This window comes from Harpia harpyja, chromosome 7 (assembly GCF_026419915.1).
Source record: "Harpia harpyja isolate bHarHar1 chromosome 7, bHarHar1 primary haplotype, whole genome shotgun sequence".
Taxonomy (NCBI): domain Eukaryota; kingdom Metazoa; phylum Chordata; class Aves; order Accipitriformes; family Accipitridae; genus Harpia; species Harpia harpyja.
Window position 1 is genome coordinate 14,416,811 of NC_068946.1, and position 20,339 is coordinate 14,437,149.

The 20,339-nt window shown below is 43.9% G+C and overlaps 1 protein-coding gene across 9 annotated transcripts in view; it reads left to right on the forward strand.

The window, feature by feature from the left end:
- Window positions 1-20,339, forward strand: part of HDAC4 (histone deacetylase 4) — a 265,136-nt gene that overhangs the window by 191,525 nt on the left and 53,272 nt on the right. For 7 of the 9 annotated variants that reach the window (XM_052791431.1, XM_052791428.1, XM_052791433.1 and 4 more), the window contains 3 exons: window positions 131-360; window positions 12,511-12,768; window positions 14,494-14,680. In XM_052791431.1, coding sequence (XP_052647391.1) covers window positions 131-360; window positions 12,511-12,768; window positions 14,494-14,680 — 675 coding nt within the window. The remainder of the gene's footprint in view (window positions 1-130; window positions 361-12,510; window positions 12,769-14,493; window positions 14,681-20,339) is intronic. The other 2 variants (XM_052791434.1, XM_052791435.1) reach the window with 1 other exon arrangement.

A 20,339-nucleotide genomic window follows, 5' to 3' on the forward strand; every position in this document is an offset into this window, starting at 1 on the left:
AAATGGCGAGGTGGCTGGTTTTAACGTTATATATCATTGTCACCATCAGAGTTACTCAACAGCCGTTTTCTCCCTTCCTTTCTTCCTTTTTTTTTCTTCTCTGCTGTTTTTTCCTCCATATTATCTTCAGACTGGTATCTTTCAGGACTGCCCCTCCATGCACAGTCCCTGGTTGGTGGAGAACGGGTCTCCCCTTCAATACACAAACTCCGACAACATCGCCCGCTGGGGCGCACGCAGTCTGCTCCCCTTCCCCAGAACGCCCAGGCCCTCCAGCAGTTAGTGATCCAGCAGCAGCACCAGCAGTTCTTGGAGAAACATAAACAGCAATTCCAGCAACAGCAACTGCACATCAACAAGGTAGGCATGATGCTTTTAAAGTCTTTCTTCCTCATACAGCATCAATACCAACGTTAGCCAACGCTATTTCAGAGTTTCTTGCACGGTAATGTGCACGGTATGTGGTCTCGACCTCTGTAACCAACTGGCCTTCATCCTTGAACCTCTTTTTCATGATTTTGAGAAATACATTTACAAGGATGTGGACATCCATCACCAAGGCAAGGATCAATACCTGTGTTGTAGATGGTGGAAAGGCAGTACAGTTCAAATTTCTGGCTTTCCAGTAATACTTTTTAAAGTTGTCATTGCTGCCATTCATCCACATCAGGACCTTTTGTCAGTTTTGTAGCAGAAAACATAAAATCCTGTCAAGGAATATGGGGCAAATACCTACTGTGTATATATTCAGTTTGAAAGGGAGAAGGAGCAGTAATACGGATTTGAGAAAAAAGCAAAAAGCGAGGGATTTCAGACACGATGCCAGAAGATAATTGAAAGCAAAGATATTCAGATTTACTGAAGCACTTTTCACTGGAATTACCTTTGGAAAGAACAAAGCTGTTCCCATCTCCAGTCCAGATTCTCTAAACTATGGCCCTGTGTAAAGCATTGCAGTGTCCTATCCATTTCTTTTCCTGAAAATGAGGGCAGTATTGCTGTGCATCCTGCAGAGGTTGTTTTGAAGATTAATTAGATGTGATTCAAAAATTGCTTTGAAGAAAGCAGGCACTATGTTTATTTTCTCACTTTCTGTAAATCACTTGGAGGACATCAGGTGAACGTTGCAGAGCACCATTCATCAGTGCACAGATTTTGCAATTGCTGCATAGCCAAAGTCATCTGTCTGGGCATCCCAATACTACAACAAAGCTGAAACAAAGCTACTTTGAGGTGATTGCATTGAGTATGCATTAAAAAAGACAAAATCTATCCTGATGTTTTAGCCTCTGGGAAGGTAAAATTCACCTTTTATGCACAAGAGGTCTGATCACAAGTGGTATGGGTGGAGCTGTGACATTTACCCCAGCTGAGGTTTTCTCCCAGGATTTCAGAAGGCACAGTCTGTTGCTAGACTTGCAATATAAAAAGGCTGTTAGGGAAGGGGGAAATCAATCCTAATCAGTGTGATATTTTTCTGACTCTGATTTATACTGTTTTGAGGCTTTCTAAAGACTTTTCTCAAGGAGTTCCAGTGGTGGCTTTCTTTAAGAAACAAGCAAATCCAGTAGTAGGTTTCAGGCTCAAGAGGACAAGTTTGATGGCAAGTGGATCTTTCAAATTGCTGCAGTTTAATTTATGGTGGAGGTTTCTCCAAATATTTTCACTGTTCCAGTCCTATGAGAAAATACAACTACGAGAGCTGGATTAAAAAAAAAAAAACCAACACACAACCCCCCAAAACTTTGTTTATAGACTCGAGCTAAGGCAGGATGATTACACAAGTTACTGACGTCAATCATGTACTTCTGGAGAGCTGCCACTGTGCACTGCATGTGCCAGCGCTGGACCTCATTCAGCCCCACACACCGGGGTGGTGGGGAGCTGCTGCTGCCATAGAAATTTCCCTTATCCCCCTCCAAACACGCTTCGTGACCAGGATTGTCGGACGCGGGGCACTAGGTAGGGTTTCTTTGTTCAGAAATAAATGTCAGCTTGGTGGTTTGTTTGTTTGAGGTTTTTAAGGCTTTTCCGTTGCCAATGCTTGTAAGCGTCCAAAGACTTCACCGTGACGTACCCACTGAACTCATTCAGACTTTCGCTTGGACCTCCCAGGAGCTGGAGAGCGTATGCGACCAGAGCCGAGCAAGTCCTCCCGCAGCACTCTGAATTTCAGCTTTGTTAGAGCTGTGATCTATCGCATCCATAGCAGAGCCAGGCGGGGGGGGAGTGTAATTAAACTGATTGCACAGGGGCGATTTCCCTGTGTTTGATTTATATAAGTAATGAGTTAAAATGGTTTTGGTACTAGCGCTGTATGCGTGTGGCAAATTTATCCCGTGGGATAGCATCCAAGTGCTGACATGGAAAAAGACTTTTCCCAGATGCGCGGATATTTTAAGACCCTTGTGTGTAGGAGAGTTAGGGTGCAACTAAAAATAATGTAATAGATTGCTGCCTTTTAATTATTAGCAGAACTGACAGCACTGTCTGTTAAGGTTGTGTTGGATTTCCTGTAAATAATACAAGGCTGTTTTCAATTGCTTGTGATTTTTCCAAACATTAAGATTTTGGCCTTAAACTTTCCCTGTTAGGTGTCTACATCAGATGAAATTTTCGAGAAGATTGCAGCCAAAACAAGTCTTGCTATTTCCAAGAAGACGGCTAAGGAAGAATATGTTGTTTTGCTCCTGATTAAAAATAATAAGAATAATCATCTAAGGAATTCGGCTGTGAAGCCTTGGTGCCCGAGGCTTTGGAGCAGTAACTTGGAATTGGACAAATGAGGACAGGGCGGGTGGCTGGGTAGGGAAGGAGAATGCAGAGGGATGGGTTGGGTGGGACGGGTCCGAAGGAGGGACAGGGCTCCTTGGGGTGACTGAAGGGGAGTGTGTTCCCCGAGGTGCGAACCCTTCCAGCATGGGCTCTGAAGTCCTTGGTCTACTGCTGTCAGCAGCAAACTGGCGATCACCTGAGCAAAGCGAAGCACATGGTTCATCCCGTTTGGGAGCCCTGAGTGACTCCCCTGGCTCACCACAAGGCTCTGTATGGAAAATGAGGGTTCCAGCCCTGCTCATCTGATTTTCATGTTGTCACCCAGTGGTGACATTTGTATTTGCTTTAAAGAGGGGAAAAAACCACACACACGAAAGCCACACAACGCCCCCAAAAATGGGGACAAGAGAGACATGCATGAATGAAAAGAGCATTATTGAAGTTGCCACACTGAGCAGTCAAGCTAGGACATGGGAGTAGTTAAGTTTCCCATGCAAGTCTTGCTCTCTTTTTTTTTTTTTTTGCATCTTTTTGATCCAATTTTTGATAATCAAGTGGTGTGTCTTTTACAAGACGCTGAAGGTAGTACAGAGAAGGGTAAGAACGAGGCTGTTCTCTGGTGGTGTGCACCCTCATTTGTTGCAGAAATCGGAGGACACATAAGGAGTGGAAGGGGGAAAGAAGGGGCCTTAGGGCTAAGACAGCTTGACGCTGTGGCAGGGAATTGGCTTTCTCCTCTCTCTGCTGCAGAGCTGTGTCCCACTGAGCAGATCCAGCCAGCAGGCAGCTTGCAGCGGCACGCTCATCTCCTCCATGCCCTTTGCAGGACAGGGAAATGGAGCTGCTAGCTGCAGAGGTGTTCTTGCACACCTAAAACATGTAATCTTGAAATCAGCCGTATGGTATTGAAACCCCATCCAGTTTTCCCCATTCCAGGGCTTTCATAATCTCTGGCCTGGCTGTGCATTTGATGACATGGAGCAGCTCTGCTCCCTGCCTGCTGTCAAGTCATCGTGAACACAGACGTGATAATACTTGCAGAGTGCTTGTGTGCTCTAATGATTGAACTGCAAAACTGTGTGTAAAAATCAACAACTCTTTCTTCAGAACTAGGTTTTGAGACATTAAATGAGGTTCTGGATAAAATACTGAATCACTTCTTGCTAATTGAGCTCTGTGCAACCTTTGATCAGAATGAGGCGTGTGCCTTAAAACAGTAAATACTAAACAGTCCTGAAAATAAAAGCTATACATTAACACAGATGCACGGGAGCACTGACCTGAAACTACACAGGCAATGTGTGTTCACGTGTCCCACCTTTTTGCATGTTTAACGTTCAAACCTCGGGAATGTTTTTTCCCCATGGTCAGAAGAGCTTTGCTGGGCGAGGGGGCTTGTTTTGCCATACAATAAATATATGCAGCAATCCCGACATCGTTTCATCTTCAGCAATTACATTTTCTCTGCAGACTTCAGTCTCTTTTAAGATGCAAATTTTAGTCTTTTATATATGAGAGAGAGGAACCATGATATGCTCATGGTTCTCTGTGTCATTTGGAGGCCAGCATTTGAGGGGGTATTTTTGTCGCAACAGCAAACCAGGTAAAGTAGGACACTGTTCTCTGAGCAGACTCCATGTATTTTGAGTTAAAAGTGTTAGCTTTTCAGCATTGTAGGTCTTGAAGCAGCAATTCCCTTTCTAAAGAGAAATACGCAAGTGAGATTTCTGTAAATTCTGTCCTGGAAAACTCAACTTTTTACCTTTCCGTAGTGAAGATGAGTGTTTTTGCTTTAGTCCCCTGGATGTATAATTCACGAAGCCTTACTAGAACAGATAATCTCCCTTTTAGCTCTGAAGTGTACTGTTAAGCAGATCAACACTGAGCTTCTGTGGTCAAATTATGGTTCTTCCGAGTAAACCCCATTTTTAGCATACCCTTGAAAGTGAGGTGTTTCTCCTGCTGTGGCATATATATGGCAACATATATACACCAGACTACAGTGCCTCAACTTGTCTGGTGCAGCAGTGTTGGGTGTATACGCTTTTATTAACACCTAGAATTTAACCTTGCTATTTCCTGGTGGTTTTTTTTTTTCTTTTTTTTGGAATGCATTAACTGTTTAGCCTCAAGTGACTCCTGGAGTAGCTTTTCATATGTAATGTTTAATTTGTAATATTAGAAAAATACAGTGTATTAGGTTGCATTGCACGGCATTCAGGTAGGGCTATTAACCTTTGAACAGTTTAAGGGAAGCCTGTTTTTGAAGCACCCAGATGTAACTTTGGATGTAACAAGTATTGAAAAAGATCCCCGGAAAACCTCCTTCAGCATTCCTGCTAAGCGTCTCAGTCGGCTGAATATGAAATGCTGTTTAGCAGGACGCCAGACGTTTGGCATTCGCCAGAGACGATTGGCATTCGTGTGCTTGTGCATTGTCACACCTATTACTGCGTAAATGCTGTTAAGTGATTTTGCCAGGAGCCGTTGTTCTGCGGGGTGTCTGTTTCTGCAGATCTGGTGATATGTAGATGTGTACCTGATATAATCAAGCCCATAACTCCAATTATTTGGGAGAGGGGGGAAAAAAAACAGCTTGTGCTGGTGCCAAGGTGTTTTCTTCTCACTCCCCCTCCTTTTCCCCTCCAGGCAGTCCCTGTTCTTCTATTCATTACAGTTTGGGTCATTCCCTCTTGTCTAGGCACAGAGGCCAGCAGTCTTGTGGTTCTTCCAGCAGCTAGGCTGCCTCAGACAGTTATTTTTTTCCTGCTGTCTCATCACTTCAGGGAAAAAAACCCAAGAGATTTTTCTAGGCTTTGGCTGCTGCAGAAGGCTCCGCCAGCTCCCTACAACTTGGACTCTCCCCATCATCCTTTATCATCTCTTGTTTCTCCTTAGTCTATAAAAGTTAAAAATTAGAATCCAAGAGGTACCTCACGTGGGAAGAGTCATATTGATAGCCAGAAGAGCAAGGCTTGCGTTATCATTTCTGAGTAATTAATTCAAGCCCCCAGCAATATGTTTTCGTCTCCGAGCACTTGTCCACTTGCACACTCCCCTGCGGATGCACTCTTGCCTTATGCCTCTCTGCTAGTGCTCTTCTTTCTCTTGAGCATCCCAGCCGGTGTACCCACTCCATACCGCCTACCTTCCACCTCTCAATTCCTAGCCACGTCCTTGACTCAAGACCAACACTTTTTTGGCCATCTGTCTCAGGATGTTTTTGAGCTGAGCCTTTATCATCTCTTTTCTTTCTCTATTTTCTTCCTAATTTTCATCCTATCCGGAGTTGTTCTCTTTCTTCCCTGAGTTTGTCCTTCATCTCCAGAGGGAGGAAAGAGAGGTTTCTGCTGGCTTCTGTCCAGCATGGCACGGTCAGGGCCGAGCCAGTCTGTCGTCCTCCCTTGCTTCCTGGCTTCTCTCTTCCTCCGGTCAGTGGGACATGCTGTGGCACCCCACCAACACCTCTGTCCCCCACAGTGCTGTTCAAGGGGGAGCAGGATTCTGCGTGGTTGATGGTGCCAGCACAGAAGAGGCTGAGGCTGGCTTGGTCATGGCTGGTACCTTCTGCTACTCCACCCCGTTCCCAAAACAGGGAAGTCGCTCCACTCTGCTGGGCATGCTCTGCACTTCCCAGGATATAAACTGGATAGTTATCAACAGTAGTGCTGCCTCAACCACCTTCCAGTGTATCCCTACCTGCATGAAGTTTTGACCAGCTGTACACATCTGGCAAAGTGGAATGGGGCTTTGGTGTGTTGTCAAGTATAATCTCTTTGAGCTTCTACTAGCTGTAGATAACCCTGGATGAGTTGTACGGAAATGTGATGATTTATTCTAAACTTTGAAGGTGTGTGTGGTTGTTTTCAGCCTCTAACCTCTATCCTTATAGCCTGGTTTCAGCTGGGATAGAGTTAACTATCTTCCTGGTAGCTGGTACAGTGCTATGTTTTGAGCTCAGTATGAGAAGAATGTTGATAACACTGGTGTTTTCAGTTGTTGCAAAGTAATGTTTAGTCTAAAGTTGGATTTTTCAGCTTCTCGTGCCCAGCCAGTGAGAAAGCTGGAGGGGCACAAGAAGTTGGCACAGGACACAGCCAGGACAGCTGACCCAAACTGGCCAAAGGGGTATTCTATACCATGTGACATCACATCTAGTATAGGAACTGGGGGGGTAGGGGCTGGGGGATCGCCGCTCGGGGACTAACTGGGCATCCATTCGCGGTGGTGAGCAACTGCACTGTGCATCATTTGTATATTCCAATTCTTTTATTATTGCTGTTGTCATTTTATTAGTGTTACCATTATCATTATTAGTTTCTTCTTTTCTGTTCTATTAAACCGTTCTTATCTCAACCCACGAGTTTTACATCTTTTCCCGATTTTCTCCCCTATCCCACTGGGTGCGGGGGGAGTGAGTGAGCGGCTGTGTGGTGTTTAGTTGCTGGCTGGGGTTAAACCACGACACCTTGATGCACACCAGTCTGTCCAGCAACACTGAAGTCTCTGAAGGGCATGACTGAGGTATTCCCTGCAGAAGAGATGCCCTTTTCCACAAGACTGTTATTAATCTCATACCTGAAACAGTCCCGTCAGTGATTCAAACTTGTTGTCTACTTTCAGTAACCATTACCATGATGAGCAACACTGGAGAAATGCCACGATCCCATGTTGGACTTGTAAACTGGAAAAAATCTTGAGAATAGATCTATCTCAAGTTTTACTTAAAGTCATACCCAATTTTCATCTCTGTCAGTCTTTGATAACTGAGGTGATCTGTCATGTTCAGTGTTGGAAGGAGCCTTGTCCTTTTAATTGTACAGGACCAAAAATTTCTTCTGTAACTGCTTGTCATCTTAGGAGAAAGATCGAGGTGCACAGCTTCATTGGAGTTGGTCTGTCCAGATAGGCAGCTTTGCTGTGCAGTTCTGTGGAAGTTCTTCAGCTCTGCTTCTGCTTCCCAAGCTCTTCAGCTACCTTTTAGAACCAGACAGGTCCCTGTGACACTTGTTGCCTAAAGAAAAAGTGCATTACTTATATCCTTCTAGGAGCTTCTCAAGCATTTTCTGTTAGGGACTCTTCATTAGTCTGTGATGAGTAAACAGACGTTTCTAGCATGTTTAGTACTGTCTTCAAAGTCTTCGGTGTCCTAAGAACTTACCACTACAGAGGAGGTATCATGAAGAAGTAGATATATCGTATCTAGTAGACAAATCAGATGCCAGCTGACCTGAAATTTAGTAGCAAAGAAATGCAGCTTTTTTTTCATTATGAAGCATTCCACAGAAAAATGATGAATTGTTTGTTTTTCCTTGTATTGTGATGTGACGTTGCTATGATCTTTTTTTCCTTTCTGTTCTTTGTATTTCAGAGACATAGATAAGAAGTCTTGCCAGCTGCATCGAGTCTTTTAGAAATGCTTGTGACTAGAGTTGTATAGTTTCTTCCATACTGCAGTAGTTAGCTGTCTAAGGCTAGAGAGGCAGTGCCTTTAACAATGTTTTATGGTGACAGTATGTGATAGCCAGAGGCAACTGAGTTTGAAAATAGAGTGACCACATTGCAAAGGAAGCTAGAAAGCTAAGGGAAGGAGAAGTTATCTATGGTGCTTTGTATAATTGTTTACTATTTCAGATATATTTGTAAGCATTTTCAATGCTATCTTAACTTTATATTCATTCCCTTGCACTTTTATTACCTTAAATTTTCTTAAATTACTTGAACATGTGTTTATAAAATTGCAAAATTGGAAGATTTTTAGGGAGTTTTAATGGGCCTGGGATGCACATATCACGTATTATATGGAATATGTTCGTAACAAAGTGCTTCCTTTGAAAAATTGTCCTTTAAGAAGAATAGGGTTGCAGCAGCTAGAACAAACGACACACCAAGAGATTCACTTTGTATTAGGAAAGCAAACTGAATGTTTGCAATGTCCTTGTCATTGACCACTTGGTCTTTCAACCTTCATTGTGTTTTTCATTTAATTCTTATATTTTTATGGAGTTGGAATAATTTAAAACTTCTAGGGGATTGCACTGCTTCTCATTTCCATTAGATTTGACAATGACATTGTAAGTTATTTTCCCAGCAATTACCTTGCGTAGTTCATAAGTTCAAAAGGTATTAAGTTCAAAGCTTGAGACCTTAGATCCAAGCAGGAAAAAAAAGTAGCAGAAGATGGTTTACGATGATTTAATTATCTTTAAAACAGATGATATTCATCAAGCCCAAGAGAGCTTAAAGAAAATTGATGGAAGAGCTACCTTTAGCTTAATGTGGTTTAGTTATCCAGTGTGTATTACAAGTAATGAAACTGGGGCAAGGGAAGGTACCTTACAAAAATCCTTGAGAAGTTTTGACCACTGAATCTTTTAGGTTGCAGGAACCTCATGAGATCATTTAGTCCAATGTCCCTGCTTGAGCAGGGTCAGCTAGAGCAGGTTGCCTGAGACCATATGCAATTGGGTTTTGAATATCTCCAAGGATGGAGACTCCACAACTTATATGGGCAACCTGTTCAAGTATTTGACTACCCTCACAGTAAAAAATATGTTTTCTTGTGTTCAGAAGGAATTTCATGTGTTGTAATTTGTGCCCATCGCCTCTTGTCCTGTCACCTGTGAGTGCAACCTATCAGACCCCATGGACTTACGTATGTCCAGGTTTTATTAAGTGCTCCCTAAACCTGGTGGTTTTCCACCAAGGTTAGGTCTTCCTTGCTCCAGACTTTCCCTCTGGTCTCAGGGTCCTGGGATTCCTGAAGGACTGTCTTACTAGTAAAGAAGGCATTAAGTGCCATGGCCTTTTCTATGTCATTTGTCCCCAGGTCCCTTCCCCCATTCAGCAGTAAGCCCATGATTTCCCTAGTCTTCCTCTTTTCTTTCTTGATGCCCTTCACGTCCCTTGCCAGATTCAGCTCCAGGTTGTCTTTGGCTTTCTTAACACCATACATACAAGATCAGATAGCAACTCTCTATTCCTCTTGGGTCACCTGTCCTGCTTCCAACTCTTGTACACCACCTATTTATACCTTGAGTTCAGTTAGGAGCTTCTTCCTCATCCATGCAGGCCTTCTGCAGCCTGTGCTTGATTTCTTACTTATTGGGATGGATCTTTCTTGAGCTTGTAGAATCCTTGAGTATCAGCCAGCTCTCCTGGACCCCTCTAATCTCCAGGGCTGTATCCCATGGGACTCTTCCAAGCAGATCCCTGAAGAGGCCAAAGTGTGCTCTCCTGAAATCCAGGGCTGTGGTCCTGCTTTTTGCCCTGTTCCCTCCTCTTCAGATCTTCAGCTCCACCATCTCATGGTCCCTGCAGCCAATGCTGCCTCTGTGACTTCCACATCCCCAAATAGTCCTTCCTTGTTTGTGTCAGGTCCAGGAGAGCACCTTCCTTTTTGGCATCTTGATCACCTGTGTCAGGAATTCATCATCCATGCACTCAAATCTCCTGGATTGCTTGAGCCCTGCTGTCTTGTCCTTCCAGCAGACAGCAGGGTGGTTAAAGTCCCTCATGAAGACCAGGACCTGTGAAAGTGAGGCTTCTTCTGGGTGTTTGAAGAAGGCCTCAGCTAATTATACCTGATCAGGAGGTCTACAGCAGTCTACCCACTACAAGAGTGCTCATCTTGGTCTGTCCACTTATCTTGACATTTAAGCTCTTGACTGACTCCAGATCCACACCAAGGCACAGATCTCCATGCATTCCTGCTCCTCCCTCACATAAAGAGCAACTTCCCCTCCTCACTGTCCCAGCCCATCCTTCCTAAAAAGCCTATGTCCCACCATCACAGCACTACAGGCATGTAAGCTATCCTACCACATCTCCATCATCCCAAGGAAGTTGTAGCCCTGTAACTGGACACAGACTTCTAATCCTCCTGTTTGATCCCCGTGCTGCGTGTGCTAGTGTAGAGGCATTTCAGAGACACCCAAGCCTGCTGATTCCCCAGGACAGGCTTGAGACTTTCCCCATCAGGCTGTTCTGCTGGCACGTCCTTATTTACATGCCTGTGCTCAAAGGGGTGCCACTTCAGCTCTTTTTTGTTGATTGCCGTGTCCTTTCTGCTCACACCAGCTTCCTTAGCTGCTTGTTGAGGAACCACTCCCTCCCCTGTTGTTTCTAGTTTAAAGCTCTGACTACCAGCTTGGCCAGCCTGTTGGCAAAGGTATTTTTCCCCTGTTTAGTCAGGTGGATCCCATCTCTTCCAAGAAACTGTTGACTCTCAAAGATGGTTCCACCGTCGTAGAAACCGAAACCCTCTTGCCAACAGCAGCCAGTTGTTCGTCAGTACAAAAATATCAGCTCTTGTCACTAAGAGGGATGGGCTGCACCCCCATCTGTACTGGGGGGCCACATGAACCCCAGAGGGTCTTGCCTTAAGCTTCCAGGCAAGATAATGCCCTTCTGTGTGTCCTGCTCCTCTCAGGAGTCGAGACATCCAAAATGCAGTAATTCTCAAAGTGCTGGAAAGCTGTGGCCCTGCGTCCCAGTCCTTGCAACACTCCATTTTTAAAAGCTTTGAGCTCCAGTTATTTGAGATCCTCTGCTGTAGCTGTGAGCAACCTCTTGCCGTCCTTGCTGTGATACTTGCAGGTAATTAATCCTTTATATTACCTTTGTCTGTCTAAATCTGCTTTGTATAGGTTTGCTTAAGTTATATGGCAGAGCCTCTCTTCCTGCGTTTAGGGAAAAAGGCTTAATTTCAGGTTTGAGCCACTGTTCTTCAAAGAGCAAGTTACTTACAAGTAGTCACTCCTTCTGCATGTGTTCAATAACCGTGTTTTGATTTAGCTTTATTAGATTTAAAATCAATATTGCTTTTCATACCAATGACCTAATCCTTATTAAAGCTCTGCCCTGACAACTTTCAAAGTTCAGCAGGTTCTTTATAAGCCTCTGAAACGGCTACAGCCTGAGCTCTTTTAAAGAAAGGAAATTGATTTATTTACCTATGCTGGATTTAAAAACAGTTCACGTAATTTTTTTTGTTCCAAATAAAAATAAGCACTCTGAGACAGAGAACTGTGAATTTTATCTCGCCAATGAACTTTCAAAAAGTCTGAGCCTGTGTGAATTATAGTGAAAATTATATTGTTCCCTTTGTTTTAGCAGCCGCTTTCAGAGGAGTTCACTACCTCTAGTTAGGAAGATCTGGTTAGAATGATGCTGCTCTTGCAGTTTGCTTCTGCACAGATGCTGTAAGTTGAGTGTCCTCAGTTTCCTCCCAACTAACTTGGTAAGAGCGCAAGTTTTGGAGGAATCTTTCTAAGATGGCCTCTCACTTTACAGATAAAATTCAGGGGGTGATTCAAGAAGAAGCTGGGCAAACAAGGTAGCAGAAACCCTCTTAGACGATTTGTGTCTCTCTTACTTTTCTTCAGAATTTAATTGCTAGATGTATTGATGGTTGTTGCACATCTCCCGTGTGGGTTTGTGAATGGAGTAGCATCCATAGGTATGCAGGCGCAAGAGACTGTTATTTCTTCAGGGGGAAAATCAAGTGCAAAATGAAGGAGACGTCATTACTTGGGACACAGGACTTCATAGTGCTTAATGCCAAGTTTGAGCTGACCTTTCCCTTGAGTGGTTGTTTTGGACTTAGTTTATAAGGTAAAAGCTATAGCTCACAATTGGTCTTTTCATGAAGCTGGTTCTTTGAGGAGAGCAGAGTGAACTTTATCTGTGATGAGTTACGTTTTATTTATCGGTTAACCTCTGGGTTGTTTCCAGATTATATCAAAACCTAACGAACCAGCTCGCCAGCATGAAAGCCACCCTGAGGAGACAGAAGAAGAGTTACGGGAACACCAAGCCCTTTTGGAGGAGCCATACAGTGATAGAGTCACAAGCCAAAAGGAGGCCCCAGGGCTGGCCAACATGGTGCAAGTGAAGCAAGAACCCATCGAGAGTGATGAGGAGGAGGCAGAGCCGCAGCAGGAGCTGGAGTCCGGGCAGAGGCAGGCTGAGCAGGAGCTGCTCTTCCGTCAGGTGAGCTTGCAAAATACCAAGTTTGGGACTTGGTTCTTTGCAGAAGATTGTTTGGTTCTTGGTAGTCACCTTATACTACTCTAGGAGGGAGAAGCTAGGGGGAACCAGCTCTTGAGGATTTGCTACGTAAAGAAACCTGCAAGTCAAATCAGTGCCATCCTTCCCTGGAGTCACCATGTCAACTCAGAAGTCCCAGGGAGAAGAATCTGGATCACCTGCACAAAAGGCAGTCAATGTGTTTGCAGCCACTGAACCACTTACTCTTTGTTTCTTTGGGAAGACAAAGCACGTCTTAATGTTTTTGAGTACTAAATACTAGCAGAGGATTTTATTTTGGTTTTATGTTTTAAGACTAGTTGACCACCCCACAGAAGGACTGGATAAGGGAACAGGGGACGAGGTTCATTGGAGGGGGTTCCTTCTTCAGAACTAGAGATCCTAGTGACCCCAGCTGTGCTCGCTTTTGAGGGTGAACACTAGAGGCTTGTGGATTGCAGGTGATAAATCCAGTAACAGCATCGCATAGCATAGTCTTCCCAATTGCATGGCAGTCTCCCAAAGGACGCCTGTTGTGGTAGTGGTAATGAAGGTGAGAAGGTTACGATTCTCTTAAGGCATCAGTGCTGTGTTCATTTTTACAGCCCTTAGCACTCAGCATCTGACTGTACCTACAGCTGCGTGTAACCCCCACATGGGATCTGCAGCCAAAAGCAGATTGCTGTAGCCAAGCCAGGGTGTAGCTCTAAGTAAATCCACAGCCTTTGGCTAGGGAGAGCAGACTGGTGCCAGGTTTGCAGTTGCAGTGTCTGTGAATGAGGTGCAAATTGGTTGCTCCCTGTAGTCATTTGCATCTCGATGCCATCTTCCTAGCACTGCGGAGCTGACTCGCCTGTCCACAAGAATGTCACTGGCTGTTGCTCAGAGACTACATTTTCGGTTCCTTACTGAGCAGCGTTATCTTCATGACAGCACTGCCTTGAAAGATCAACGCCATTGCCAGCCGTGCTTGTACAAAGTGGTATTTGATTTATACAGTCACAACTGAGCCTCATTGCCTTAGTAAATAAATAAATAAATAAATAAAATGTAACATGCTGCTAATGATGGACCACAGTGATACCGTTCCTCTGAATGTGCAGCCCCCCCGCCCTAGTCCTGGATGCATGGTCACACCTGAGGAGTCTTAAAAATACTATGTTCTCTGCAATTATTTTGCCTCAAAGAGGAGAGGGAGTAAATAGAGGAAAAAGTAAGGTTGTTAGGCAGTGGTTGCAGTGTGGCAAGCTGGAACAGCCATCCCTCCTGACCAAGAGCGTGTCCGGCTGATGCTGTGGCTGTGCAGAGAACCAGCTCAGTTGAAAACTCCCTCTCCTGCCTGGAGTCTGGACTTCTTCCCTGGTCTGGTGCATCACACTGTTAAATACACCACTGCAGCAGTGGAGAGGCACAGCGGGAGGAAGACGTGGCCAGACCCAAGGGGAGGATGGGGCTGCTTCTGCTAATGACCCTGCCAGTGTGCACCAGCTTTAGGGCTGTGGTTTGAACGTGCTGTGCTTGCCTGACTTCGCTCTGGAAACGTGCACATCTTCATTTGCTGCACGCGTGTGCGTGTGCTCATTTACCAGGAAAAGGAGGCCAAGCCTGCAAACCTTAAAAACTCTTAAAAACCCTTTTATGAAGGCACCACGCAGACTTGCAGCAACTACCTGCTTCTTTTCCCTGCAGCAAGCCCTTCTGTTGGAGCAGCAACGCATTCACCAGCTGAGAAACTACCAGGCATCGCTGGAGGCAGCTGGCATGCCCGTCTCTTTCGGAGGACATCGGCCTCTGTCCCGTGCACAGTCCTCGCCCGCCTCGGCCACCTTCCCGATGTCCGTACAGGAGCCACCCACTAAGCCAAGGTTCACAACAGGTAACGTTTTGGGGCACTGGAGCTGAAGCGGTGGGGCTGTCGTTACTGTTTTTTGTCTTACATTGTGCTTTTCTGCCCTGTCCCTGCAAAGCCATCTGTTGGGGGTCTGCGTCTCAGCTGTGTTTGGGCACTCCATGGCATCCTGTCTTCTTCAAGGATAAGATTCAGTCATCTTATGCCCTGTCGTCCTGCTTGTCCCTTCCCCAGAGGGACAGACACCCTACAGTCCAGACAGAAAATAACCTGCAAAAATCAATAGAAGCATAGCACAGTACTTTAATTATATATCTCCAGAAAAAAAGGACGAGTCATATGCTGTGACAAAGCTGATTTAGATGCAAGGCGGAAAGAGGCAATGCTATTGAAAAAGGACAGCTTGCCAAATGCAGTATCTGTTGGCTGTATTTTCTGCACCTTCTCCAGTCCCTGCACAATCTCACACCATAAGTTATCCACTCCGAGCTCTGTGCCAGCCTGCCCCTCCTTCTGTAACACAATCTCTGCCCAGGAGTCTGTGCCCATAGGTTAGGAAAAATTAGGTGAGTTGATGATTCAAGTTGTTTTGAACAGATAAACAGACTGAAGAGTGTTTTCTTACCTGTTCAGTCTTCACCTCAAAGGAAAATTATGAGTGCAATTCTGCATTTTTCTGGTGCAAACCAGAAGTGCAAAAAAGGTATTAATCTCCCCATAAAGATGAAAGGCAAAAAATAATTGTTCTTCCCGAATCCTGACAACCAACTTTTTTCCACCAGAACCCTTTCTGTCTATTCAGTAGCCTTAGTAACAGACGAAAGTTAATTTACGTGCAACTTTTCAAGTCCTGCGTTGGGTGACTTCAAAATAAGTCCGCCTTCTTCCCCAAATGTCAAACTCTATTTTGTGAATGAACATTTTGCAATGTGATGTGTGTCCTGGGAAAAGGAAGGGGAAAAAAAATCCAGAACGCCCAAGTAAGAGCAACTCATGATTTTGTTTCTCCTTCACTTATCCATTTGTTCTTATTTAACCCACACTTTTTGCATCATTAAAATCAGCACTGTGAATTGGGTTTATTTTCAGGCACTGATGGTATAGTAATAGTGATATGTTAAATATGACTTTGTTCTTCAGCTGCTAGCTGCAGGGTGGGAAGCATGTGCCATCAGCTCTGTAAAAGCCCAAGCAGTATCTCATTTTTGCAAATCAGCCCTTTAAGTCTCTATTTGTTGTTAATATTGAAGCCTTGAATTTCAGCAAAACTCCGTTTCTAATGCAACCAGTTATAGCAAGATTATTCTAGATTTTGGCTTTTGCCAAGGATGCAAAGAAGGGTAGTCCCCTGGCTCACAGTCAAACCAGATGAAACTTGAGCATCGAATACACTGAGACCCAAACCTTGGCACTTTTAAAACAAGGAAGCCTGGCCCTACTTTAAGAGATTATCCATTCCTTCTCTTTCTTCCCTTCTCCTTCTCCGGTATTTAAGTTGCCTTGTCAGTCATACACAAGACTTTGAACATACAATAACATTTCCTACCAGAGGATATACGTTTGACTCAGATATGTGCCTCTAAATTTCATTTAAAATTACAGGTAACAGTAAGAATGCAGATTTTGAGAACTGTGCTGCTTTGAAAAGACACTGTTACAATGTTATGATATATTTTCCTCGGAGGCAGGGTTTAAAAAACAAAAAGGTGGCTTAAAATGAGAGGTGGAATATCACGTTGGTCTTACAGAGCACTGCACGATCCAGTGCAATGATATGAAGAATGCTTAGCGTAGTTCACCTGTAAAATATCCTTTCACGGCATTTATCCATGTTAAGACTCCAAGGGCTCGATTTTTCCATTGCCTTGTCTCTTGTGCAGTTTTCTACATTTATGCTAGGTGAATGGAGGAGGGAAAACACAATAAAATTCTGTCAAGGGAGGAAGTGTTGGGCATTCACTGGAACTAATAAAAGTGCAAAGCATAAAATGTGACACCTTTATACTAGTCCTATAACTAGTCCTTCACATAAAAGGTGAAGGACTAGTTTAACTGTCACTGTCTGCTTAACAGTGGCAGGAAAAAAGAGCCTACTACTATGGGCATGCAAGCACAGAGAGGAAAGGCAGGCATTTCAGCTGCTGAACATGTGTGTGTGTGAGTTAGATTGCTCATGTTTTCTTGAAGTTGTCCAGGGTGTGTCGGAAATTGTGTTTTTGGAGGTGGATACTAAAGCTTAATCACTAGGATTGAACTATTCTTTGAAAGGCAGGAAATTAAAGTCTTGGGTATTTTTCAAAGCAAGCAGTGCTGAAGTGCATCAGGCTTCTTCTTCACTAGGGAAATCCATCTGTTTGATAAGTGGCTGCTTTGGAGACTGATCCTAACATGATTATGCGCTTTGGATTTCAGAGGAATTAAGATTTGAATTATTGTGATCATTTTGTTAGAGGGCTGGAAAAAACAAACCTCATTCAATGGCCCAAATGAAGCCAACTGTGATCACTCTAGACACGAATGTGGCTCTTAAGAGATCAGTTATTGTTCAACAGACAAAGGAATTGTTCATCACTTTCATGTTTGGGATATTATATAGAAAGTGGTAATGTTTTCTCTGGACAGAGTTAGGACCAGGCAGCTTAAAATTCTGACTTTTATGTATAATTTATTTTCCTGTCTCTATCAGTGACCAATACCTGAGACTTCAAAGGTATAGGGAAAAAACAACATAATACACCTCTCAAACATGATGTGCATTACTCCACATGAAAGTGAAAACAGTGCCCTTCCTGACTTCTTCAAGCAATCAGTTTTATGTCCTGAAGCATGACATTTAATTTTCCTTCCTACTAGCATATAAAAGAAAGCTAGTCCTTGAACTTGCCCTCGCTAGTACAAGTAGCCCCCTTGACTTTAATGAATACTTCTGCATGCACTATTCTACACACTTGAATAAGACTTCTCAGGTTAGGCCATTAATTTGCATAGCTCCAATTATCCAGTCTCAGATCTCCTGTAAAAATGGTTCCACAAATTATTCTGATGTTCTGCATTAAAGTATTTTTCATTTCTGATGAAGGCATTTATTCTCTCCTGTGCAAGGCAATATAATTATCTGAACCTCAAATCATATGTTTGTTCTGCCAAGAAAAGCGAGTTGGTATGCTTTAGTGCTGACCTTTAGAAATGATTGTTCTCATGTCTTAAAAGAGTATTGCTTCCAGCACCACTTAATTTAACTTGTAATGGCCAATGTAGTTTTGTATTTTAAGCTTAAATTGCCAAGCTTTCCTTTTGTGTGTGTGTGTCTTCATCTGAGTGTCCCCAGCCACAGGAAGGAGCTTGGAACAGTTCCCTTCTTTCCAGTGGTTTAGTTTTTTAAAAAGAGAAACGTTGAGTGACATGTGATTACAGTGCGGAAGAACTTCACTGAGACACTACTGGTGTCATTGAATCATTGGGAAAGGAGAAGCTTCGTAGATCAACCAAATTCTATAAACCCCACTGTAGTGTCCCTTAACAGAGATGAGTAGGCGTCCTACCACCCCCTTTTCTGAAAAAAACCTTTTCTTTAACCCCTTCATCTACCTACATTGAATAGGCTTAGTTACCAAAACCCATTTTAGATGTAACACATGTATTTTAAACACATGTAGCTTTCCAGCACTTGCAGGTGCAGATGAGGAGGTGCTGGTTTGTGTGGCTGGGGATCTCGCCCACAGCTACCTGTGTTTGCTCTCATCGGTGCAGCTGGCACCAAGTAGGATGAGCTGATAAATACCACTGCCTACTTCTGAGCTGACACCAAACTTCCTCCAAAAAAACTGGGAGATACCTGGCAGATCTGCTGCACTGTAGGAAGACAAGGGAAGAACAGAAGAATATAACGTCAATGCAAAAAGCAAGTTTTTCATTTGCATTTATCTTTGGTTTGATCTGTGTTGGCTTCTGCCCTACCAGGCTCTATAGTTACCCAGGTACAAAATAGAAAACAAGACAGAGACTTTTAATCTCACTAGGCATTGCTTTACCTATGTACCTAGAGTTGCATCATGATAGTTTTTCAGGAGTTACTACTTAAGGCTTAAAGACTTGGGGAAAACACCCCTTGAAAAGAAACTTGCAACACAGATTCACATATCAACTATTTAAATGGTCTTAGACCCCTTCCAACTTTGCAGTGCAATTAGTATAATTCACTGTCAGGTTGTGCCCAGCTCCCAAGTAGCGAAAAGAGTTGTTAGAGCAACAGCCTTAAGCATCATCTGGGAATCCAGGAGGTGAGCCAGAAGAGGCTGCTTAAAAATACACTGCTTGAAAATACTTGGGTTTTTTTCCACAAACTTATGAAGGTATGGCATGAGCTAGCCTCAGACTTATCTCCAGGTTGGATTGTCCTATGCAAATGAGGTGCAGCTTCTTGTTCACAGCTTTCCTATTTATATTTTACTTTTCCCATTTCCATTAGTGAATTCTCTGATGCACTCTCCTGCCTGTGCTCCATGCGGTGTGGTTTCCATTGCCCTTCTCTTTGGCCATCATCTGAATGCCTCAATTGCACGATTTTTTAGTCCTTAGTCTCTAAGGTCAGTGCCCTCAGAGGGTGCAGGCCCCACTGATGCTGACAGCAGAATGCCCGTGGACTGAAGGGAGCCAGGGTTGCTTCAGCTATCTGAAGAATGACCTGCTGCTTGTACTTCTTTTTGCTTAAATTCAAGGCTAGTTGTTGACTGTGAATATATATGTTGAGTAGATACACATGCAGCTTTTGGCTTTAAATCTATAAAGCCTAGTCCCTGTAGATACGCCTGGAAATCAGAGAAGGCAGAACCACTATCCTGTCTTTAATATGAATGATTTAGCCAAACCTAATGCAGTCCCATGTGGTCTAGGAGAACATCTACATGGGGTTCTTTGGGGTGAGAAATACTTTGTCAAAATGCATAATGTCCTCTGAAGATGAGTTTCCTTCAAAAATGAATTAACCTGAAGCCAGGTTACCGCAGAACTTGCGCTAGTTTAAATGAACTCAGACTGGGGAGTTCTCATGGACAGCCAACCTTACCGTTGGGCTACAGCTTCTTCTCAGGTTACATTTACAGTGCTTGCCTTTGCCCAGCAGCTCCTAATGAAGTTTGATGCTGTGAATCAAACATGGGAGACCTCTACAGAGCTTTGCAGCACAATCTTATTTAGCTGAACTTTGGCTAACCCAAAGGCAGTCAATTAACCAGTGCTCTGTTCTCTTCCTAGAACTGAATGTGGTTTGGTTTTTGTTGGGTTTTTTCTTTGCACTCACCTACAGCAAAGCGAGGAACTGCCAGATACCACCCCTAAGGCTGAATACCTGAAAGTGTCAGTGCCAGGGTTTGCCTCAGAGGGGAAAGCCAAATTTTTCAGTGGCAGAACATGCCTACACTCAGTCAAAAGGTGTGATTGCAGCCAAGCTTGGGAACATGCAGCAGCACAGCACTCAGCTCCAGGCTACGTGTCCACGTATGTTCTCAGAGTCTGGTTTCTTACCAGCCTCCTTGAACTCCATGCGGTTGCAGGTTGTGCTGTTTATTGGTATTTGAACTGGCTACATGAAAGCTCCTTGAGCTGTGGTCACGCCACCCGCCGCAGCATAGGTGTGCTCGTCTGGGATTTCAGAGGAGCGATACTGGTTGGAGTGCAGACCCTTTAA